The sequence below is a fragment of the Garra rufa genome, chromosome 15 (genome assembly GCF_049309525.1).
Source record: "Garra rufa chromosome 15, GarRuf1.0, whole genome shotgun sequence".
NCBI lineage: Eukaryota > Metazoa > Chordata > Actinopteri > Cypriniformes > Cyprinidae > Garra > Garra rufa.
The window spans coordinates 32939232-32964240 of record NC_133375.1 but is presented as its reverse complement, the minus strand read 5'-3'; the positions used below and the strand labels follow the sequence as shown (position 1 = coordinate 32964240).

General features: G+C 36.2%; 3 protein-coding genes across 9 annotated transcripts in view; 1 reads left to right on the top strand and 2 right to left on the bottom strand.

Annotated features, from left to right (window-relative positions):
- atp2b3a (ATPase plasma membrane Ca2+ transporting 3a) overlaps positions 1-10749 on the bottom strand; it is a 36145-nt gene extending 25396 nt beyond the window's left edge. For 3 of the 6 annotated variants that reach the window (XM_073819628.1, XM_073819627.1, XM_073819631.1), the window contains exons 1-2: positions 10206-10747; positions 7189-7746 (exon numbers count right to left, since the gene is read on the bottom strand). In XM_073819628.1, the coding sequence (XP_073675729.1) occupies positions 7189-7396 (208 nt within the window). In that variant the 5' untranslated portion in view covers positions 7397-7746; positions 10206-10747. Of the gene's footprint in view, positions 1-7188; positions 7747-10205 lie in introns of all 6 variants that reach the window. The other 3 variants (XM_073819630.1, XM_073819626.1, XM_073819629.1) reach the window with 3 other exon arrangements.
- Positions 10750-15505: 4756 nt separating this feature from the next.
- ugt5e1 (UDP glucuronosyltransferase 5 family, polypeptide E1) lies at positions 15506-21747 on the top strand. Its single transcript, XM_073818562.1, has 2 exons — positions 15506-15721; positions 18188-21747. The coding sequence occupies exon 2, from the start codon at positions 18191-18193 to the stop codon at positions 19787-19789; it is 1599 nt and encodes a 532-aa protein (XP_073674663.1). The 5' UTR covers positions 15506-15721; positions 18188-18190; the 3' UTR covers positions 19790-21747.
- The window catches only part of dedd (death effector domain containing), a 10712-nt gene continuing 7193 nt past the window's right edge, over positions 21491-25009 (bottom strand). Inside the window, exons 5-6 of one of the 2 annotated variants that reach the window (XM_073818564.1) lie at positions 23837-24268; positions 21491-21818 (exon numbers count right to left, since the gene is read on the bottom strand). In XM_073818564.1, coding sequence (XP_073674665.1) covers positions 23853-24268 — 416 coding nt within the window. In that variant the 3' untranslated portion in view covers positions 21491-21818; positions 23837-23852. Of the gene's footprint in view, positions 24269-25009 lie in introns of both variants that reach the window. The other variant, XM_073818563.1, reaches the window with a different exon arrangement.

Sequence of the window (25009 nt, the reverse complement as noted above, 5' to 3'; positions counted from 1 at the left end):
AAAACCAGTCATAATTGAGATATATACAACATCTGAAAACTGAATAAATAAGCTTTCCATTGATGAATGGTTTATTAGGGTAGGATAAAACTTGGAAGACATACAACTATTTAAAAATCTGGAATCTGAGGGTGCAAAAAAATCTAAGTATTGAGAAAATTGCCTTTAAAGTTGTCCAAATAAAGTTCTTAGCAATGCATATTACCAATCAAAAATTAAGTTTTAATATATTTATGGTAGGAAATTTACAAAATATCTTAATTAAACATAACCTTTACTAAATATCCCCATAATTTTTGGCATAAAAGAAAAATCTATAATTTTGACCCATACAATGTATTTTTGGCTATTTCTACAAACATACCCGTGCTACTTAGAAGTGGTTTTGTGGTCCAGGGTCACATATAAAGTAATTGTTCTTTCAACCCAAAAAGCAAATTTATGTTCTTTTCTCTTTAAAATGCCAATCTTGTGTATTCCTACATATCTGTAATTAGATGCACATTTACAACTGGAATCTAATTTTCATTATAAAACGGTTAGTTCCATTCCTCAATTCTGATTGGTCAGCAGCTGTGTCGTATTCATGATACGGCACTGCTATGACCGCTTCACTCAACGGTTTTGTGTATCATTGAACCCCCTTAGCAACCACCCTTAGCAACGTAAACACAGCTGCAGCAGTTAGGGACTACTTTTTACAGCGGAAGGCAGTTAATGATTTTACTTTATGAAAACGTACAACTTAATATATATAAATTAATATATATTTTTGATTTTAATATTTTTATTGTGTGGTAACCGTTTTATAAAAGCAATAAGGTACTTGAGGCCGTGCTGTATCATGAATAAATCACGGCTGAAGGGGTTGCAGGCACTCCGCTTCGCGTCGTGCCTAACAACGCCCTTCAGCCGTGATTTATTCATGATACAGCACGGCCTCAAGTACCTTATTGCTTAATTAACACAATCCTTTCTTGATTACAACCAGCAATAAAAATGATACGTTTAATTATTCTATAAATGGTCCGCCACCTGCATATATCCTCATATGCGATATAGCCTACTAGCTGGGACTCAAACGTGGCGTAATGGCGCAAAGACGAGTGGTGGCATGCTGGAAGTTCCCGCGAAAACCTACCAGTACCACTCAAATTAAAAAACATTATTACAAGCTTACCATTGTGAACCGGGTTAAAGTAAGGAAACACTGGCTGGTTATGTACTGTACTTGCTCAGAAATTGATTTTGGATCATTTTTAACCAAAAAAGTTATGGACTGCATCTTTAATGTCAGTTAAAAAAAAACATACTAGTGTTGGGCGATATACCAAATCAAATGGTAAACAAGTTTAATTTAAGCAAACAAATACCGGTACAAGTGCCTAAGTAACGTAACATTACACAGGGCCGTTAATCGAGAGGAGATCCCTGTTAACTGCACTTCTGACTAACGGTTGAAAAACATTTAGAACTATTAATAAAAAACACAACTAATTCTTTGACTGGGCACATAAACCAACTAAACGACCATTAACAGAAGCCACAGATGCTGAAGATAGATGCAAAGAGGAGAAAATACTGCAGCAGGCAGATCAAGATCACTGTCAAGATCAATGTGTGAAATATAGGATGAAAATAAATACTGAAATGAGCGTTAAGGTTTATATGAATGTCTCTCCGAGGGGAACTGACTGTCTTCAGGAAAGTTTAGATGGTATTTTATTTTTATCTTACCTCAGTATAATGCATATAAATGTAGAATTTAAAAGTGCTGCGCTGCTTTGCTTACAGCAGTAACCATGGAAATGCTGTATCGCTGCTGATCCATAAGCGCCACCTGCTGTTTTTTTCTTCGTTCAGATGTTTATATAGCATGATGTCACAAAGCTAAGGTCAGACCATTCTGTTTTTGCTTTAAAGTGGAAGTTTTTTAGATTATTTAGTAAAATGACTTCCAAAAAATATATAATAAACATTTAATGTAACCATTTTAAAGAAAAAAGGATGTTTTGTTATAGCTTTTGGAGTAAGGGCGTCGCCATCTTGCAGTACCACAGCACGTGACGCCAGTAAAGTAATATAAGCATTTTTCAACTTTTTGAACACACACTTGTTTTGAAATGGAGGAAGACTAACTTGAAAGGACTGCTGAGTTCATAATAAGTGCAATTGCTTATGCATTACAGCCGATATGGCGATGGGACCGTGCAGTAACACCATTACGGTTGGAGGAGGTTGTGAACCTGCTGGCTTGGGGTGAAGAGAGGGTTGGAAACAATACATGTTTATGTGAATACTCCTCAAGACAGTCATTCAGACAAAATTTTGTTTGTGCATTTGCTTATGAAGATGCAAAAAAATCTCAATTTAGTACTCGCATGTTGTCCAATCTGAGCCTTGGCTTTTTGCGTGTGCGGTGCACACAGAAACTATCTAGCACAGTGCATAAGTGCCGCATTGAAATGTCTTTCAGAAAAGAGCTATCACAGAGCACAAGTACCACATTGAAATCTAGCTATCTAAATCTGTTTTGAGCTTGAATGGCTTAAAATCCTTAAAACACGTAAGAATGATTTCTTGTGGAAGCAGCATGCCCAATCGTTCAGATAGGTAATGAGTTAAACACTGCAAAACGGCAGGAAAGCTAACTGTATTCGCAGGTGAACATAAAATATGTTACATACCACTACTAATGAACGAGTCAGTGTAATGCAAATGTGATGTGATCTGTGATTATGTTAAGAACGCACTGCGTAGGTGCTTTCTCTTCCCTGTTGAAAAAAACAGCATATGCTGGTTAGGTAGGTTTTGATGCTGAGATGCTGGTTTAAGATGGTCCTTTGCTGGTTTATGCTGGTCCTTAGCTCGTCAAGGACCAGCATAAACCAGCAAAGGACTGGCGTGGAATGTGCATTGATGCACTTTCATTAAATGTTACGTGGATTATTTTGATAGGTTAACTGTTTTTGTGGTGTTAACCCTGTTGAAAAAAACAGCATATGCTATTTATTTTAATATTGTGAGATGGCAGAGCACAAAAAAAAAAACACAGTCTCAAGTAGCTGCTCATTTAAATGATCTTACTCGTCTCAATCTGCAGTCTTAGTAATGTCAGTGCCTTAAACAATGTTATAATGGACTATTTCGCATCCAGAGATGAAGGATTGGATGATGAAGTTACTAAAGAGGAAGAGTCAGATGACAGTTTGTTTTATGCACAGCATGCAAACAGTTGTGCTGCGCTCGCTTGTCTAAATGTAAACTACAGGGTACGCTATTCGTGCCAACTAAACAGGATCAAATGTTCAGAGACTATGCCCAACAACGGAAATGTGTCCTCTTCAGGTTTAGGTATAGTGCTCCTGACAACCCTCATTAAACCCGTAAAACCAGTCTCATTTTAAACCCGTTTTTCTCAAAATTTTATTCCTGAAAATCATAGCTATCCGCCAACTTAAAATAATTTTTGTTACCTTCAAGCTATGGACAAAATAAAGGGAAAGGGCTTGAACCCAGCTTTCATATGGTATCAAAACTTAAAGAAAGGTCAAATTTCACCATTGGGTTGGGTTTTCCTCAGTCGCATCTCAAATATGTCTGAAAGGTCTGATATAACAATAAAATGTGACATAAACGATATTGTATGAAGCGTTGTTTGTTTACATCACGCTCCCGCATTATGAAAACAATGTTTGGGATACCACAATAAAAACTTTGTAATGTAGACAGTTTGATGTTGAATATCTCTCTAAATTATAGTAAAAAATAAAATATATGCGAGTTAAAATAACATTTGTGTGTTCAAAAAGTTAAGAAACGCTTATATTACTTCACTGGCCATCGGAGCGAACCAACCCTGTGACGTCACACACTGTGGTGTTGCTCCAAAAGCTATAACAAAACATCATTTTTTTCTTTAAAATGGTTACATTAATCATATTTGTTAGATATTTTTTAATCTAAGTGGAAATCACTTTACTTGACTGACTGCTTCACTTCCATTTTAAATGTTGAAATTATGCAATCTAATTTGCATCAAAAATGTATCATGCTATATGTTTGTTTGGATCATGATTAAAATGCATACGTTCTGCAACAGTTTCATGCATTCTAGTTAATATAAAGGCACGGTCAGGAAAAAAACATGGCAAACCGTCAAACCGCCAGAATCTTAAAAAAAAAAAAAGTGAAACAGAAGAATTGTTTTACAGTGCAAAAATTGTCAATCCAAAAACAAGTGTACTGGCATAAATCAGAGTAAGGGTGCTTAAAAACCCTTAATTCGTTTATTAATGGTTTTTTCTCTATGCAAATGGTTTTCAGAACTTCCTGGATGCTCATTAGTCATCACTCAATTCTGTTAGCACCAATCCCTGACCTCTTAGGGTGACAGGAAGGGAGGGGAGAAGACATAACAAGAGAACACAGGGCACAGATGGTTAAGTCAGTGTGCTTCGGATGCACCACAGGGTGTGATTTTTGGCAGTAGGACCCAGACAGACTGTCACGCTCTCCGCATCCTCACCCTGCCAATCATCACCTGCTGCCCCTGGCAACCTCTCATCTCCCATCAGAGCTTCCCTTTCACTCACTGCAAAACCTAATTGAGTTACTCCAAAGGGTTGTAGGAAATCATTTCCCTAACTAATTCCAATTGCCCCCGATTAATTCATTCAGTCTCTGTTCAGCACAAGTAAACTAAGACAACTACGATAGACAAATGCAATCCTCTTTCCACGGACTACCAGCATTGAAAGACTTTTGCGGTACATCCAGTTCTTTCTTCTACCCTTTCATCTTTCCATCCATGCCCGTAAGCTTTTTTTTTTTTTGTATCCCTGTCACGGTTTCTGAAGAGTGGTTTTTCAAAGAGCAGCATTAAACGAGGAGAAAGAGCTTTACAATAAACTTAAAGTAACCTCAACGTGGCTGCCAAATAGCGATGCAGGCAGACCGCATGACTTGGTCTGAAAGCAAGTGGTCAGAACAAGATGTGAATCAATGTGATTATCAGAGCGCAAAGTAGGATCATCTACCCAGAATAGCTACAGCAAAAAAAGATTCCCAGCTAAATTATTTTTGCATTACTTTGAAACTGAAAGTCTCAGGTAACTAAACACCCAGCTTTTATTTAATAAATCGCTTCTGATCATGCAAAGCATGAAATATGAAGGAATAAAAATGATAAACAAGCACAGTATTAATTTATTCTATGTAAGTTGATTTATTATGCAACATCATTGTAGTAATGCCAGAAGAATATGAGAGCTTTGATATTTTCGAATGATGTTTTGAGATACTACTTCACTAGTAAGTTTTAGTTTAATTATTAGTGCAGTATTTTTTAATTACTCTTTATTTTTAGACATTTGGTTTGGAATGTATATATGATTTTTTTTTCGTTAAGTTTTTCTATGTAGATTTTATTTATTTTTATTTCAGTTTTAGCAAATTTTAGCACTTAAAACGTATTAATATCTATATTTTATTTCAGCTTTGTTTTTTAATTACTGAAAATAATTTATCAAAACCGGTATGCCTTTTTTTTTTACCTGTAAAACTACATACTGTACACTACCAGTCAAAAGTATTTGAACAGTAAGATTTTATGTTTTTTAAAGAAGTCTCTTCTGCTAACAAAGCCTGCATTTATTTGATCCAAAGTACAGCAACAACAGTCTTTTTTTTTTATATATATTTACTATTTAAAATAGCTGTTTTCTATTCAAATATATATTTTAAAATGTAATTTATTCATGTGATTTCCAAGAAGAATTTTCAGCATCATTACTCCAGTCACATAATCCTTCAGAAGTCATTTTAATATTCTGATTTGCTGCTCAAAAGACATTATTAAAATTATGTTGAAAGCAGCTGAGTAGAATTTATTTATTGAACTTTCTATTTTCTGAATAGAAAGATCAGACGAACAGCATTTATCTGAAATATGTCTTTTTGTAACATTATAAATGTCTTTATCATCACTTTTGATCAATTTAAAGCATCCTTACTAAATAAAAGTATTAATTTCTATAATATATTTCCCAAAAAATGTAAAATTATACTGACTCCAAGCTTTTGAATGGTATATTGTATAATGTTACAAAAGCTTTTTATTTCAGATAAATGCTGATCTTTGGATCTTTCTATTTATCTCAAAATCCTGAAAAAATGTACTCAACTGTTTTAAATATTGATAATAATAATAACAATAATAATAATAATAAAATGTTTCTTGAACAGCAATTCGGCAAATTAGAATGATTTCTAAAGGATCATTTGACACTGAGGACTGGAGCAATGATGCTGAAAATTTAGCTTTGGAATAAATTACATTTGAAAATATATTCAAATAGACAGCAGTTATTTAAAATAGTAAAGATATCTCACAATATAACTGCTTTTGCTGTATTTTAGATCAAATAAATGCAGGCTTGATGAGCAGAAGAGACTTCTTTAAAAAACAATAATAATCTTACTGTTCAAAAAGTTTTGACCAGTAGTGTACATCATAAAAACTTCTATGAAGTTTACAAAAAGACACAGAGAGACGTTCTGAAAAACTGGACTGGAATGTCTTAATACAAAAACTGCTTCAAAAAGCATTACAGAGAGATGCTCTCATCTGATAACATGGGCAATGCAATGTGTTCTTCAGGGATGTCTGCTTTCAAAGGCAAATAAAGGCACCTGGCATTTGGTATTCATTCCGTGAAAACAGGCTTGTTTTGAAAAGGAGCATTTGTGAATATAGGTGCATCTGGATTTATAGGACTGGTACACTTCAAAATGAATTCTCTTATTATTTACCCATCCTCATGTCATTCCAAACCTGTATGAACTTCTTTTTTCTGCGGTGCAAAAAAAGGAACAGTTTTGAAGAACTAATCTGGTTGCCGTTTACGATGCAACAACAATAAATGGGGACTAAAGCTTTCGAGCTTTAAAAAAAACGCTAAAAAACACCATGAATGTATTGTAAAAATGGTCCATACAACTTGTGCACTACATTAAAAGTCAGTATAATTATGCAATCAGTATAATTCTCCATTTGTGTTCCATGGAAGAAATAAAATCACACGGTTTTGAATGACCTGAGAGTGTGTAAATGACCACAAAATTTTTATAACAGCTGAATAGCTTCTTTAATAGCTATTCAAGCAGATCCAAATACAAACTACTCACCATCTGCAGGTGAAGTCTTGAGTCTGTGACAGAGGGTTTCTATATCCGTATAGTTCTCCTGGATCTTCTGCAGGGCCTCGGGTCCCCTGAGCTCCATTAGCGAGCACAGATCCTCTACTGTCACCCCAAAATCTCCCTCATGACCTCCTTTGTCCATCCCTGGCTTTTTAGGGTGGAAGTCTACCGTGCTATTGCCCAGATCCCCCATGATGGTGTGTGTTGGTTGTGGAAGACTGGAAGCTTTTTAGCAGCTGCTATGAGCTAAAAGATGGGTACCTGGGAAAATGTCTGATCTCTTTTGTCCTATTTATATTCCTCCTCACCTATTTCTAAGATGTTCTCTATGTAGTTCTCCATACTGAGACATGAATTGTAAGACTGTTTGGGGTTTTCTATTCTATGGTGTGGTAGCTGGGGTTCCCCTGAAATATCCCCCCATAAAGAAAAAGTCAGCAAATAAAGTGGTAGCCATTGTGCCAATCCATCTCAAATAAAGCAAGTGTTACTATGAAACAATAAAGGGGATCTAGTGACACAGGAATAACGTTGGTACAAAACCTAAGGAACATAAAAAGAAGATTGTTAAAAATGCATTGCTGAACCTAATTACACCAAAAACACACAGCTTTAAAACATTTTTTTACAAAATGTGACCCTGGACCACAAAACCAGTCTCAAGTAGCACAGGTATATTTGTAGCAACAGCCAAAAATACATTGTCAATTTTTTTTTTTTATGCCAAAAATCATTAGGATATTAAGTAATGATCACGTTCCATGAAGATATTTTGTAAATTTCCTACCGTAGATATATCCAGCGGAATTAGTAATATGCACTGCTAAAAACTTAATTTGGACATCTTTAAAGGCGATTTTCTTAATATTTAGATTTTTTTTTTTGCACCCTCAGATTTTAGATTTTCAAATAGTTCGGCCAAATACTGTCATATCCTAAACCATACATCAATGAAAAGCTTATTTATTCACCTTTTAGATGTATAAATCTCAATTTCAACACATTTACCCTTGACTGGTTTTGTGATCAAGGGTCATGAAGAATTGAAATATGTGACTCTGGACCACAAAACCAGTCTTAAGTAGCACGGGTATATTTGTATCAATAGCCAACAAACCATACATCAATGTATTTTTTTTGCACCCTTAGATTCCAGATGTTCAAATGGTTCTCAATCCTAAACTCAAAAATGACCCTTATGACTGGTTTTGGTCCAGGGTCACATATACTATAAAACATTTCATAGTCTCCTTAATCATAAGATAATCACCAATATCATGGAATAATGAAATAAATTTTGAATACTAAATAATCATATCAAGAAATTATATATTTTTTTCTTTTCAATTATTTAAACAATTACAAAACTGCAGAAATCGAAAAGACAACAAATAAACATCAAAGCATTATTTTGGCTTGCGGGATGTTGAAAAATGAGAAGGAATTATGTAAAATTCCAGCACACAAAACACGTGACAAATTGTCCCGACATTTATAACAAGACCACTAATGCCCTGAATACAGCTTTTCTTCTAACATCTGTCTTCATAATGTATTATTCAATGCGTGTTATAATTATTTCATTTATTATTAATTGCGTTTACTTGTTTACCCAGCAGTTAGTAATTGTGACAACTACCCCCTGTATCTCCTGCTTAACCTACGTCTCTTAGATTTTTTTATGAACGTGTTTGTTCGCTTTAAGCCTAATTGTAACGCTCAAATGTCGACTAAACGTTTCGAGATGTGAAGGTGGCATTTTGCTCACCGAGGTGTCACAGGTGTAGGAAGTTTGTGGGAAACAAGTAGCCAAGCGTTCATCACGCACACCTACTGCATTGGGTTGTTTGCATAATATCCCAGGGAACTCGAGGACAATCACTTCTTATCTAAACGCCTTTTGAAACACTCTCTCTTGATAAAAGCGTTGTATGTGCGCCTCTCCCCAACCCCATGTACTTTACAGTGCCGCCTCTCGACGCAAAATCTGCCTTCGCTCAGTACGAGGCGCCTGCGCATGCGCACATAACCACTTGCCCAATCCCACTGCAGAACAGATTTACGAAGGCAACATTACCAGCCATCAGGCCTGCAATTTTGGATGACATTACAATCCGCTTGAGCTCTGCGCCTCCATTTCCCTGCTGTGACACCAACTTTAGGTTACTGAACATTTAAACCCATAATCTGTGAGCGCGCCTCCTCATCTTTTATTAAAAATGCCCAGACGATTCCTCAACAAACATGCGCTTTATACACGATGATGCCCTTTGCTGGTAACCTTCAGGAATCAGATGTTCACCTTGGTCCACTGTACAGCTGCTCACAGCTTATGAAAGTGCCTGTGGCATTTGTGTTATGCTTTTCGGCTTAATTTTAGCGAGGGCAAGGTAAAACAAATGTATATTAAAACATTTGGTGGGGATTAAAACGAAAGGCTGCATAGACTAACCAGACAGCAAGGTTACATCCATCCATCCATCACCTGCTTTTCAGTCTGTTAAAAACTACTAACTTGTTTTATGCATACAGGTATTTATAGATACACTGCTCTTAATTTAGTTCAAGGCACAATAATGAAGATTATTATTTTATTTTTTAAATAAATATTAAAGTGTTGTCGAATTACTTTTTATTGTGTTGTTATTATTAAAACTGATTAACATTACTGTTTGATTATTTTGATCATTTTCCTCTATTAGGCTACTATTTTGTTTAATGACATCAAAAAACAATTGTTGAACAATTATGAATACCCTCATGACATAAAACATATATTGGTGAATTACATCAGCATAAACGTGCCGGGCATACTGTAAATGATGATAATCATTTCCATGTAATGCTTACCTACTGTAATCATAATAATAAAGCACTTTAATTATACATTAGCAGACACCGGACTGCAACAAATAAACAAACCCAACACAAAACATACCCTGCTGACACCACAAGACACTTGTGAACATGTATCCGTGAACAAATATAGCCTATTCACTCACCGCGCAGGCCATGTTCCAAGGACATTTGACGTTGAGTCGAAAAAAGACAGGAAAAACCGGAATGATATCCAGTGATTTATCCTCAAATCATGCCCATCATGGAGAACACAAAAATGAAAGTCACATCATTTGACCTTTACGCTATTCCAAATGCAGATGAAGCGCAACGGTGCAGAATAGAAATCAAATGAAGGGAGCAGGAGGCAGCAGGCGGTGGTGAGCACTTCATCTTATGCGGAAGAAAACCTGAATGATGCAGATGAGATTGTACCACGTCCGCATTAATTAATCGGTTAAAAACGGCGTGTTGTGCTGTCGGGAACGTAAAGGAGGGTCGTTTTGGTCACATCGTTGCTGTTATTTTTGGCGCTGACTGATAGAGTGATGGGTGAAGGAGAGATGTGGGTCTAGATGCTGATGATGCCCGATTGACGCGCATCTCTCGGTGATGGCAGCAGCAGCAGCAGCAGCATCCGAGCGCTGGAGGATGGGAGATGGGGGAGGGGCGGATGAATAACCGTCGAGCTCCGGGCCTCTCGCTTCCCTCCCTCTCTCTCCGCAATCCCTTCCTTTTCCCGGTAAAAGGCGAATTCTACTATGGCGAGGGCTGCGTTTGTAATATTCATAACCCGGGCTTTTGCCTTGGGAAGGTAACTAAGAAAGGTAACAGCGCAACGTCAGCACGACTAATCAATATTCATAAGCAGAACATTCGCCATTGGGTGGTTGTCACAATACGTTAGCACGATCTACTTAATATTCATGAAGCAGACATTCGGGATTGGACGACTACCGCGCAGCGTCAGCAAAGCCTTGTTAATATTTATGAACTAGGTCCTGGTCATAAAAGAGACGCTAATATGACCACAGGCTGTGGTCCACAGCTCGATGAATTTTTAAATGTTAGCATATACGAATGACGATACGCGACAAAACAGAGAACAAATCGTTTTAAATATCTAGGAAATATTTTAAAATAGTAAACGCTAGACACGGTTGATTGTTACACCTAATACAATTTAAGTCAAAAGTTTACATACACCTTGCAGAATCTGAAAAATATTAATTATTTACAAAAAGAAAAGGGATCATACAAAATGCATGTTATTTTTATTTAGTACTTACCTGAATAAGATACTTCACATAAAAGATGTTGAAAAAATAATAGTTGAATTTATAAAAATGACCCCGTTCAAAAGTTTACATACACTTTATTCTTATGTCGTTACCTAAATGATCCACAACTGTTTCTTTTTTATTTTTGTTTCAGAATCTTCCTGCTTGTATACACCCTAGTAACTTTAAAAAGTGGCATAATATTTTTAGAAGATTTATTTGGGATGAGAGAAAACCAAGAGTAAAACTTAAGGTTTTTACAGAATAGTAAGGAAATGGGGGGTTTATCATTGCCGAATTTGGAGTATTACTACTATGCAGCCCAAATTAAGTCGATTTTGAGTTGGATGCAAGACGAAAATATATCAAAGTGGAAAAGTATGGAAATCGGGTCACTTGACACAATCAGTACGTTGATATTTTGTGGGAGAAAGATAAAGATAAACAATATTTATTATTGTGTAGGTGAAACTTTTAAATGCTGGAGAAGAATTTGTAAAGTGATGAATATTAGTGATGGAGACATGGTTTGTTTAAGAGAAATAGCAAGAGATCCAGATTTTAAACCAAATAAATTTGATGAGGTATTTAAGTTATGGGCTAGCAAAGGACTTAAAAGATTTTATCAAATGTACAGAGATAATGAGTTTGAGACTTTTGAGAACATAGAGGAAAAATATGTATTATCAGATAAATTATTTTATAAATATTTGCAAATAAGAAGTTATTTAAAAGATGAGCTTAAAGTAAAAACCTTAGATGATATCCACCCTCTGATGCGTTTTATGATTAAAGTTAGTAAAATTAATAATTTAGATAACATAATAGGACAAATAAATAAAATTTTTCAAGAGATTAAGGATGCGGGTTTATGCAATATTAAGGTAAAATGGGAAACTGAATTGGGTAATAAAATAACAGAAGATGATTGGAAACAAACTCTAAAAGAAAATTTAAGGACCACGCAATCACCATATTGGCAAGAATATGCCTGGAAAATTATTATATGATATTTTATAACACCAGAAATATCCTCTAAATATAATAATTTATCTTCAGGATGCTGGAGAAGCTGTGGTGAATCTAAAGCTCACTATCTGCATATATTCTATACTTGTAAAATAATAAAAAAATATTGGATAGAAGTAACTCGGGCAATAGAAGAAATGTTTAATAAATTTTATATAATAAAAATACAAAATTTAGTTTTAGGTATAGAACCTATGTCACTTAGTAAAGATGAGTTATATCTATTTAGAATATTGAGAATCACAGCTTTTAAAGTAATAACTAAGTTTTGGAGAAAGCGAGAATCCCCAGCAATAAGCGATTGGTTAGACATAGTGTCTAAAGTGTACTATGGAAAAGAAAACATTTGAATTAAAAAATAAAACGGTATTTTTTGAAAAGATATGGGCTCCCCTAAAAGTAAAGTATTTATTATAAATAAAATATATTCTAATAATTATTCTCTACATAAGCCTCCCGCTCTCTTAATTTTATTGTTTATTATTTTATGGGATTAAATACTATTATTAGTTGGTGCTAAAAAAATATATACATATATACATTATTGAAATTATTTGGAATTGAGGATCACAAGGAATTTGATATGAATATTTGATTTTTTTTTTTTTTTTTTTATGATGTCTATGTATGTAAATGAGGTTTGATTTTTATTTTATTTTTTTTTATAATTTTTTTATTATGTGGGTGGTGGGTATTACCACAAAGGGAAAAAATGGATGAGAAATTGAGAGAAAAAAATGAGGAATAACTTTAAAAAGAAAATGTATGTCTTTAAAGAAATATTTATTTTTGTAAAAATGTATTGAATATGTTCTTCTTTTTATTTAAAAGACATAATAAAGTATAAAAAAAAAATGATCCACAACTGTTTCTTGAACAGATACATTGCCTGCTGTTCTTCATAAAAATCCTTCAGGACCCACACATTCTTCAGCATTTTTGTGTATTGTGTATTTGAACCCAATTTCCATTAATGACTGTATGAGTTTGAGATCCATCTTTTCACATATGCAACTATTACAGAAGGTTCAAATGCTCACTGATGCTTCAGGAGGAAACATGATGCATTAAGAGCCAGGGGGAGCAAACCTTTTCAGTTTGAACATCAGCGTAAATTTAACCTATTTTGTCTTCTGGGGAACATAAGCTTCTTAGCTTCTAAAGGGCAGTACTATGAAAAAAATATGATATTTAGGCAAAATAAGAAAAATGTACTTCATCTTAATTATTTTCAAAAGTTTTCCCCCTGGCTCTTAATGCAACGTTTTTGCTTCTGAAGCATCAGTGAGCATTTGAACCTTCTGTAATAGTTGCATATGAGTCCCTTAAATGTAAACATCCTCATTCTGTTAAAAAGTTTACACCCCTCACACGCACCTCTTAATGTAATCTTCTGTTATAGCTGCACATGTGTCCTACAGTTGTCCTCCTCAGTGTGAAAAGATCATACAGTCATTGTTGGAAAGGGTTCAAAAATGCTGAAAAACCTAAGAACCTGTGGGGAGTGGGCAGTTTAACTGTTCAGGACAAACAAGGGACTCATAAACAACTATCACAAAAAAAAACACACACCTGTGAATCATTCAGGTAACAACACAGTATTATGAATCAAGTTTATGTAAAATTTTGAACAGGGTATTATTTATAAATTCAACTATTATTTTCTCTTGTGGACTACATGTGAATGTCTTTTATGTGAAATATCACATTCAGGTCAGTACTAAATAAAAATAACATGCATTTTGTATGATCCCTCTTATTTTGGTAAAATAATTAATAATTTGCAGATTCTGCAAGGTTTATGTAATTTTTTTCCTTTTACTGTACAACAACAATAAAAAGGATCAAAAATGGAATGCATTGATATAAGATATTGTTGAATTTGCTCTTTAATTCACTTACTTCTATCTCTCTCTCAGCTGGGCATCTAAGCATTAATTATAAAGCGAGTGCTCACGCAGTCTGCCGCCTGAAGTTCCATTAATAAAACATCCTAACAAAGGATTTGAGAATGAGAAAGAGCCCTGGTTCAATTAATATTAATTTTAATTTCAAAGTACTTTATTGGCACAATTGTTCTGGATACAATATTGCCAAAACACACACACACACACACACACACATACACACACACAAATTTGAATTTGTCCATTAATTCGAATTTGCTCTACACTGTTACTTTTTTATTTTACTTTCATGTTTCATTTGATTTGTTAATGTTAGGCCTACTAGTGTATTTGCACTACTGAATTGGACCTTACTTTGCACATTTTGTCATATCAGTAAAGAAGAACACTACAACTCAAAAAGTGAATTTATGGTGGGAAAGCAGAAATGAGGTAAAAGCACTACCCATATGCCCTCTGTGCCTCTATGCTGGCCACATCAAATCATCTGAAGTAAGTAAAGTTATTATATAAATAAGAATAACCTGTTGACACACACTTACTTGGACTGTGTTTATGTCCTGTACTATTTTCCCGCATCCAAGTGAAATAAGTGACAATGTTGTCCCCTCTAGTGGAGGAGAATGGCATTGCATCCAGCAGCAGTCATCTCCCATGTTGTTGCACAAGATATCTACAAGATTTCTGAAGGCAATCTTGATGAAAGTGACGAATCTTTTACAATGCAATGAGCTGATATCTAACACAAGGACTGTGTATTTTAAAAGTCCCCTCTCTCTCTGTTGAGGTGAAAAGAGCATTATACCCATCCCAAATACGATTTTACTGGATTGAACTGAGATTCTGAAAACCAGGAATTTTAGCTTCTAAGAAGATTCCTCTTTGACTGGTTCGATATTATGTTAGATCTTCATGATTGCACTCCTACTGGATCCCTTGAGTCAGAAGTGAAACAATGTGCAGTTTGCCATAACATGTGTTTTGGTTCCATCCTTTGAATATTCCATGCTTCTTCTCAAAGGTCAGTTTTAATGAGTTAGATTCAACTAAAGGTTTTAATGAGGATGGAATGTTCTGTATGTAATCCCCTGACATAATCTGTTTGTGAGCCTACCTCTCTCTCTCTCTCTCTCTCTCTCTCTCTCTCTCTCTCTCTCTCTCTCTCTCTCTCTCTCTCTCTTTCTTCCACCAAAACACATGATTCAGATCAAGCCCCCTTTGACGCTAAATAAACGCACAGAGGAAGTACAGTTCTGGGCCAAAGTTCAACCTCATGCTGTTCGCGGTCCGATGTCCATGCTCACTACTTTTAAAAGAAAGAAAAAAAAAACACTATGAAAACATAAGTGAGGGACTTTGCTTGGTCTTTTACAAGGCTGCCTGCCAGATTGCTAATAAAAACTGCACTGTTACGGCATTCTTTATCATTGCAAAACTTCTCTTCAGGACATCGCCAAAGACCAGGTAAAGTGTCTCATTTTACTTGTCTGGATGATTCAGCATGTTCCATTTTGCAGTTCAGTCAATGGATATACTACTAAAACAGAGAATAGAGACTATTGCACAATGTCATTCAGAGCAATGCATACTTGAGTTCCACAGTTATATTATTTAAAAAATATTTGTGCATATCACTATTTAACCAGAACACAGATTTTGATGCGCAAGTCATTGGTATGCAAAAGTAATCTCAGATGAATAGGCTTTACATAACGCATCTATTTAGCAAACATGTCAGGGACATATATTTGTTTTAGTTATCGCTGATCGCTGCACTCTAGTACCTTTAGTTTCTCTCGTTCCAACTGTGGACTCTTAAAACAATGTGCAGTGAATTTCTTAGACAGGGTAAAGGGGGCAGCCCACTTGCAAATGATAGATGAGAGAGGGGAAAAAAGTGTGTGTGAAGAACACACACACAAACAAACAAAAAAAAAATAATAATAACATAACATATAGTATTACAATATATTGGACCAACATTTATTTCAAACGTGTCTACACCGATCGCGATTATTTTTGCGCTGCAACGCAACAGTTTGCTGTCCACACTGGACGCGACTAAGCGCAAAAAAAAAAAAAAAATCATTTGAACTTTGTGTCAGTGCGTCATAAACAAAACGAGGCATCAGTTTACTGTCGGGGGATTGTCGTGTCGTGTCGCACAGAGCCGTGCCCAGTGCAGACATCTATAATGGGTTATGTCCACCTTTTTCTTCCTTTATGTTATGGGTCTGGCTTCCGTTTTAATACGCGTCCAGCTATTTTTAGCTGTACAAAACAGCTTGTTTTGCTGCTTGATATTGCAAATTGCTGTGTCTTACCATATTATTTTAATGTATTATCTGTGATTTCCCTATAGCGATTAATTAACCGGAAGTCCCACCCATAGGCTTACTTCCAGTAAAACATTTCAGGATTTCTCTCTGTATAATATAAGAATTAGGTGGTGCCCCCCAGTTTGAACTTCCAAAATGCAACTTCAAGGGGCTCTAAACGATCCGAGGAAAGAAGGGTCTTATCTAGCAAAACGATGGGTTTCTTGGGGGTTCTTGTCTAGCTCGGCAAGACGAGCGTTTGAGATTAAAAAGTATATAAGTTGTAAATGTTTTTAGAAAATAACCGATCGTTTCACTAGATAAGACCCTTCTTCCTCGGCTGGGATCATTTAGAGCCCTTTGAAGCTGCATTTTGGAATGTTAGAAGTCCCGGTTGTGCCCTTAGGACTGGCCTGGGCATGTACACTGGCTGGTCTAGCCTAAAAAACTTTATAAATACTAATAAACGCTATTTGAGCAAAAGAAACCGCAATTATGCTGTCAGATTTCACTGGTGACAAGGCCCCACACTCTTAAAAATTAAGGTTAAAAGAGTAAAAGGGTGTTTTTGCAATAATACCATAGATTTGAAGAACATTTTAAAAAGAAACTTTTTCGACTGTAAAAGAACCTTTTCTGCTTTTGAAAGGTTTTACGGATCTTCAAAGTTCTTCATGGAACCATCAATGCCAATAAAGTACCTTTATTTTTTAAAGTGCATGAAATTAAAATTGAAGTTTTTTGGCTTGTAGTATGAATATGTTAGCCTTAAGATTATCTGTAAGCTAGAGCTTTAACTTACAGTCTCTAATTTATGCCAATATGAATCAACGATTTTGATGACAACACCCTGCACTTCAGCTTCTCATCAAATGTTCTGTCCAATCAAAATGCTCTCTAGAATCAGAAGCATCCCGCCCCCTAAACTGACGCTGAAGCTGCGGCTGAAATCGGTCACTTGTTCACAGAATTTGTATTTTCTGTACAGTGATTGGCACTTAGAGCACTATATAGGGGAAATGAAATGATTCAGACAGTGTAAATATGCTTTCCATTGGGGTAAAAAAAAAAAAGTCATGCAAATCACCAGAGAATGAAACGTATCGGACCCATTTGAATTCTCCACAAATGGTACATTTTATAGCGATGTGGATCAGATTTTGGCTCCCATACACTGTCAAATGCAGCTTTACTGAGCTCAACGGCTCTGGCCCAAGCTGTGATATAAACAAAACGCTATTGGCTATTTAAAAAAGGGGGGTGGCACTGCTTGATATGTCCCAACCTGCCTTCCTGTTTTAGTTGAAATTACATCAACACATAGAATAATGCTACGTGTTTCAAAGCACTTCATTGGACCTTTAATAGGAACTTGATTCTGCATATTTAGGCTCTGATAGTGTTGCCATAAAAACACATAACTCCGAGTCTGAGGACGTGAATAGCGCCGAGTGTTGTCATTTTGAAATAACAGTAATTACAACATGGTATGGATGGAAGCACAAGCACTTTTTCCATTGGCTATATTTTGATTACCTACAAATGTAAAAATTCAAGAGCTGCAATGTGTTTCACAATCAAAATGAATGACTAATCAAACTTATATTTTCAGATAATGCTGCTACATCCCCAAATCTTTGTCCTTGTTGCCTTTCTTTGGAGTCTTCCACCACTTTCCCTGGCTGGGAAGATCCTAGTTTACCCTGTGGATGGAAGCCACTGGCTTAACATGGACATTTTGCTACAAGAGCTTTATCAGCGAGGTCACAAACTGACAGTTGTTCGTTCTGCCAACAGCTGGTACATCCCAGAGAACACCAAACACTATACTCCCATCACCATCCGTGTCGATCATATCTCCAGCCTGGAGAACCCTGAGTACATGGCGTCCTTTCTTAAAAGAAACATTGACATTCAAAGAGGGGAAGGATCTGTTTGGTCATTCATGGCCCTGCAGAAAGAAGTAATTACTCTTTTAGAAGAATCACACAAGTCTTCTGCTGACATGGTTAGGACCATTCTAGAGGATACAAACCTTGTAAAAACACTCAAAGAGTCCAAGTATGATTTGATGCTAACTGATCCTGGTTTTGCAGGAGGGGTCATATTGGGCAAATACTTGGGTCTACCAATGGTGTTCAATGTACGATGGATTACAAATGCAGAAGGGCACTTTGCAATTGCACCCTCACCACTTTCTTACATCCCAACTATCGGATCCAAGGTGACAGACAAAATGAGCTTTGCAAATAAAATGAAAAATATCTTGCATTTTGGAATCGGCCAATACATAGACCACCTGCTCACAAGGCCTCTTTATCAAGGAGTTGTCAGCGAATACATAGACCCAAACACCAATGTGTATGCTCTGATCCAAGGAGCAGATCTGTGGCTCATGCGAGTCGATTTTGTATTCGAGTTTCCTCGTCCAACTATGCCCAATGTAGTCTACATTGGAGGCTTTCAATGCAAACCATCCAAACCTCTTAAAGATGATCTGGAGAAGTTTGTCGAGAGTTCTGGAGACCACGGGGTGGTGATCATGTCTTTGGGTACGCTGCTTGGAAGTCTGGTTCCTGACGTATCTGAAGTCGTCGCCTCAGCCTTTGCTCGCTTGCCACAAAAGGTCATTTGGAGGCATGTAGGGGAAAAGCCATCTACGTTGGGGAACAATACACTCATAGTGGACTGGTTGCCTCAGAATGACCTCTTAGGCCATCCTAAAACTAAAGCTTTCGTCACCCATGGAGGAACGAATGGAATCTACGAGGCTATTTACCACGGCGTTCCGATACTTGGACTTCCGCTCATCTTTGACCAATTTGACAACATGATTCGCCTGGAAGCCAGAGGTGTGGCTCAAGTACTTGACGTCGCAGCCCTGGATGTAGATACCCTAACACAAGCCCTAAGGGACATCCTGAATGAAAATCAACCATACCAGAAGAACATGCGCAGGATGTCAAGACTGCATCGTGACACTCCGCTCAAGCCAATGGACAGTGCCATCTTTTGGTTAGAGTTTGTCATGAGGCATAAGGGTGCGGCACACTTGCGCACTGAATCCTACAAGCTTCCATGGTATTCCTACTACTGCGTGGATGTATTAATGCTGATACTGAGTTTGGTAACAGTAGTTTTCCTGTTCTTGGTCTTGATGGGAAGAGCATTGCTAAAAGTTTTTGTCAAGAAAAGAAAAGCCAAAAAAGAGTGAAGACATCTTTGGTAACACTATTTTTTTTGCGAGGGGCTGATATCAAGTCAGTTTCTAAACACATTATAAATATTAGAAATGTATTGCTGAAACACATTACAAAGACTGTGAACTATGTAGTACTGAATTGTGGAGTTAGACCGTTAACAGTTTTTCACCATATTTTTGTTCAGGATTTTATGCGTGGGTCTGAAATCATGTCTCGATTATGCACTGAGCATGGCCCTCCCTTAACACTATAATAGGTTTGTTCAACTTGAAGCGGCACTTCAAGTTACCGTTACCACAGCCAACAGTTTTCGAGCTAGCTATGCCTTGTCAAATTTTAAATGTACATTATACCTATTGGTGGGTTTTTTTATGACTCACATTTTTCTGTGGTGTGACAAACTCAGAACACATATTTAATATTGCTTTACACAGACTTTAATGGTGCTCTACGCTATGGAAGCCTAAAAAAGGTAACTGCAACGTTTTTTTTCTGCAGTTGCAAGGTTAAATCTCACAATTGTGACTTTTTTCTCAGAATTGCATGATACAAACTTGCAATTGTGAGTTATGTCAGAATTGGGAGAAATACTCACAATTCTGACTTTTTCTCAGAATTGCAAGTTTAAATCTCATAATTCTGAGAGTCAAAATTGCGAAAAGTCAGAATTGTGAGATATAAACAATCTCGCAATTGTAATTTCATGTCACAAACTTGCAATTATGACTTTTTTCTCAGAATTATGAGATACAAACTCACAGTTACAAGTTATAACGTCGCAATAAGAAATAAGGCAAGTCTGAGAATTAAGGTCGGAACTGCAAGATATAAACTTAGAATTGCGAGGTATAAACTTACAATTGTGAGTTAAGTCAGAATTGAGAGATACAAACCCCATTTGTAAGAAAAAAAAAGTTTATTGCGAATTTATATCACGCACTTTTGACTTTAGTTGCGAGTTTATATCTTACAATTCTATGAAAAAAAGTCAGAATTGTGAGATAAAGTCCCAATAGCCTTTTTTATTTTGTATTCAGTGGTGGAAACGGTCCTTAATACTATGTGCCACTTCCAATTTGTGGAAAGGTTTGGTTAGTTAGCATGGCCCTGTCAGCCTCTGCTGTCATCTTTTTTCATTGCATATTTTGCAAGCAACATTTAAAACGCAAATATATCAATGTACTAAAGTAGACATTTTCTGAAAGCTCAATTTTTGGAGTGCTCTTAAAATCATGAAGTGCACTTAAATTTTCCATTGTCTGCCTTTTTTTTTTTTTACAATGAAGTATGGCCGGTAGTGAAGAGCATTTTTTGGTGCCATCAGCTAAACAGTATTGTTCAGAGTAATTAAACAAAATTTAGATTCAGATGATTGGCTCAAAACCAGGCACTGAAACTCAGCATAAGTAACTGCCATGGAGACAAATATGAATACTAATGGACTTTGAGGTGATAATAAACCACATTCTAGATTTGTACAGAACTGCAGTTTCTTAACTACTGAGTGATCTTCTCAACTTTTGGTTGAGAATTTTGCTAGGCCAGAGCTGTATTTTGATGATGCCACAGAGCCAGGTTTTGCATTGAAGGAAAAGTACTTGAAATTTCAGTATACATAAAATGACACTTTAAGGTTTATACAAATACATTTGGTCAATAAATGTGTTGCCAACAGGATTTATGTTAAAAAAAAAGAAAGAAACTGCAACAGATTGTATTTTTCAGTTTGTTTTATTGATTTGTACAGACATTGAATGAACCAGCTGTCTATTTTGCACGTAAATATTTCACTTAACACAACCACCGGCATGGTCAACAAAAATAAAATTATTCGAAAATCAGAGTCATAATGCGACAGATGGCCGATGATGCCGAACGTCTCCTACATTTTGGAATGGTGTATTACTATATATGGTTACAATAGGTGAAATACTTGAGAGAGAGTAAAAAATAAAGTGCTCCGTCTTCATCTGTTCTACTGTGTCACTTTTGAGAATACTCATCTCACCTCTCCAAAAAGTAGCAATCCCATTTCTTTCTCTATGAAAAACAAAGTATAAAAAAGGTTAGAAATGTCTAGATATCTCAAATCTACAGACCACAGCTCAATTGTCACTGTGTGATATTTAAGGGGATCAATGTCATATACATGCAAGATATAAAGACAAACACTTGAACACAATCAATAGAACATGTAACCTATATAATAGATACCAGTCTGTAACTTTGTTTAGTTCCATTAGGAAAACATTACAAAATGCTTTTCTTCCTTCTGTAATAATAATAATAATAATAATAATAATAATAATAATAATAATAATAGCAGTAATTGATCCACAGCTAACTTTTCTAAACGTCTGTTCCACTCACCCCACAAGTCACCAATTTTCTTTCAATATTTCAACAGTTTCAATACATCTTAACAGATGGAGGAGAGAATGAATAAGAGAGAGATTAAAGACAGAATGAATGTCTGGGAACAGCTTTGGTATTTCAAAAGTATAGCAAAAACATCTAAAGTCAGTCAAATTATACATCTTCCTGCGATTGCATGTTGCTCAAGCATTTTTCCTTTCACTTCAGTCATGTTAAAACACAGGTTGCGCTTCAGGTTGGCACATTTTGTGTCATCTTTCAAGACTTGTTGGACAGACGTTACAGCAGATTATTTCCACAAATAAACCATGGCAGAGGCCGTTTCTCAGGACACATTTGCTCGAATTCAAATAAGTGAAAATTATAAATATCACATTAAAATCTGCCATTATCGAGCACCCCAAAATCATGAGACATGAAAAAAAAAAAAAGTTTAGTTTCCATCACGTGTACTGCATTTTTCCAAGTGAGATCACATTTTAAACTAGCGATAACAGTACAAATCAGAACTACCTAATCATTTTTTCTTGGACTGAACATAAGTAGCCAATTTGTACCTTTGTGGAAAATACAATGCCTTAATCAAATACTGCCATCACATGCATTTCAACTTTACAAAGGCATTTCTCTGTATTATACCATTAGTGATGCAATTAACGCTCTGCCCAGAAATTCAACCAATAACAAACAATGAAGATTAATTTCAGAGCTAAGTTGGTCCAAACATGGATATTAATAGGCCTAGAGAGCCTAAATATCTTAATCTTTTTGGACAATTCTGGACAAAGAGCACATAGTAAGTTGCAAATTCAAACAAGAGTGAACATTAGGATTTTTCCCATAACCAAAAGAAAATTACAGGGACATGCATCAAAACACAAGCTGCAACAAAGCATATCACAAACCATTCTGAAAACCAATTCTCCATGCTTCATAATGTTCAGGAGTTGGTCTACGTCCCCTTGTGAATTTGCTAAAACGAACCCAATTGTGCAATAACTTTAGTGATGAAACAATGGAAAATGTCACAAATCCAAAGTGAAGTGCAATGTTGCAGTGTGCGATGAAGATTGTGTGATTTTTCATAAAAACTGCTTAAACTGAGATTCTGCTTATGCAAGTTCACATGGATGATTAGACAACATTGACAGGGGAATTATTCCATAATGAATTGAAGCAATGTGACGCTTTAAAGGCAAATCAGTCAATCAAACCTTATGCAACCTGTCCTCTTTGTTAAACTTTGAGGCGAACACATTTCATTTAACCGAGAGAATTTCACTAAGAGCAAATGGTTGTGCAACAAGACTTAAATGGAAATGTAGCACAAAAAAGAAAAAACTAATTCACACAAGCCTAAAAACAAAAGCATTAGTGTCACTTACTCAAGAATAAAGACAAAAGAAACTAAATGCCTTCTTTGTCCGCTACTTCCCCCTTCATCTTTTATTTCCACAACTTGAGATACTCAAAATAAAACAGAAATAACGTAACTTTCCAGAACACTTTTAACACCTCTTTCCATCCACATTTGCTCAAGATGCAAATCCCGGCCTCTTGTAGGGTATCTTTCTTTTAGAAGAGTCTCTTCCTCTCTGTTTACATTCCTCACATCCCCCATGTACACCTTCTCATTAGTGTCCAATCTCTCATCAGGGTCTCTCTGACTTTCCTCCACTTACCGAGTCAATCCCACCACTAGGACAAGGGACCCTCCCTGCTCCCCGTCCCTGCACCAGCACCGGCACCTCCCGCTACCAGGTTCCTCAGCAACTTCCTCCTGCCAGCTTGGTAGTCTTCCTCATCCACGTTCACCAGCAGCTTAATAGCCTCGTGGCCCACTGCCTGCTTCAGAGAGTCCGTGATGAAAACGCCCTTCAGGGCTTCCAATAGTGAGCCGTTGATGTAGTCCCGCCAGAAGGCGTCCAGGTAGGTCAGCTCTGAGAACTTGATGTCACATATGATGGAACCTAGGTCACGGGATTTGAGGATGGTGTTGGCCTGGTTAAACCGCTCAAACTGCCTCTCCAGTGCCTCCTGCTTGTTGGAGAAGACATTTCCTTGTAGAGCCGACTCGTGCTGACAGTACTCTGCACGCACCCTCAGTCGAATGTCTGTGAGACAAGAAGGAAGGTTAAACAAGTGGCTTTTATGTCTACCTACAAAGGACACGCGTATTTCTGGAATACTGCTTATCAGTGGTCAAATTGCACATCTATGGAGAATATGATAGATACCTAAAAATGGCTAGGGCTGGCTAACATGGTCGGTTTTAATCTGACTGAATGACTGGCTTTAAAGAAATTTTCAAAGATTTAAAGAGTCTGCAAAGATGCTCATAACGTAAGATGTTATAAACAAAGCATTTTATTGAAATCACTCATAGGCAAAGTTTGGGTAGGAGTGCCACCAAGTGGCCTGATCCAAATGTGTATTATCATTGCTTGAATGTGTAAATAAACGGAAATAATTTTGGATTTGAATGTCTGAACCATAAACTTGTGTGTGCATCTTTTTTACTCATTAGTAGGGATGTAACAATATCAAAAACCCACAGTATGATAATATCTCCACGATACAATATTTATTGCGATATTTACACAAAAAAGAAAAATGAAGACTTGTGGAAAAAAAAAAGATTATTTTGTACATTTTAAAGTTACATCTTTTTCTATATAATGCACTTTGAGAGTTCAAAATTAAGAGCTCCAACCCATGTTCTTAACTAAGAAAACTTTATTCAGGAAAGAGTGAATTGACTCAACCCTCTTTATAGTGGTATACTGTCTAAAGTAAGAGTCTAAGACTCTTTACACTAAGAGTCTAAATTACATTCACACTGGTGTTTTAGAAAG

Excerpts from the sequence above, each read along its gene's own strand:
- ugt5e1 (XM_073818562.1), top strand. The coding sequence starts at position 18,191 with ATGCTGCTACATCCCCAAATCTTTGTCCTTGTTGCCTTTCTTTGGAGT.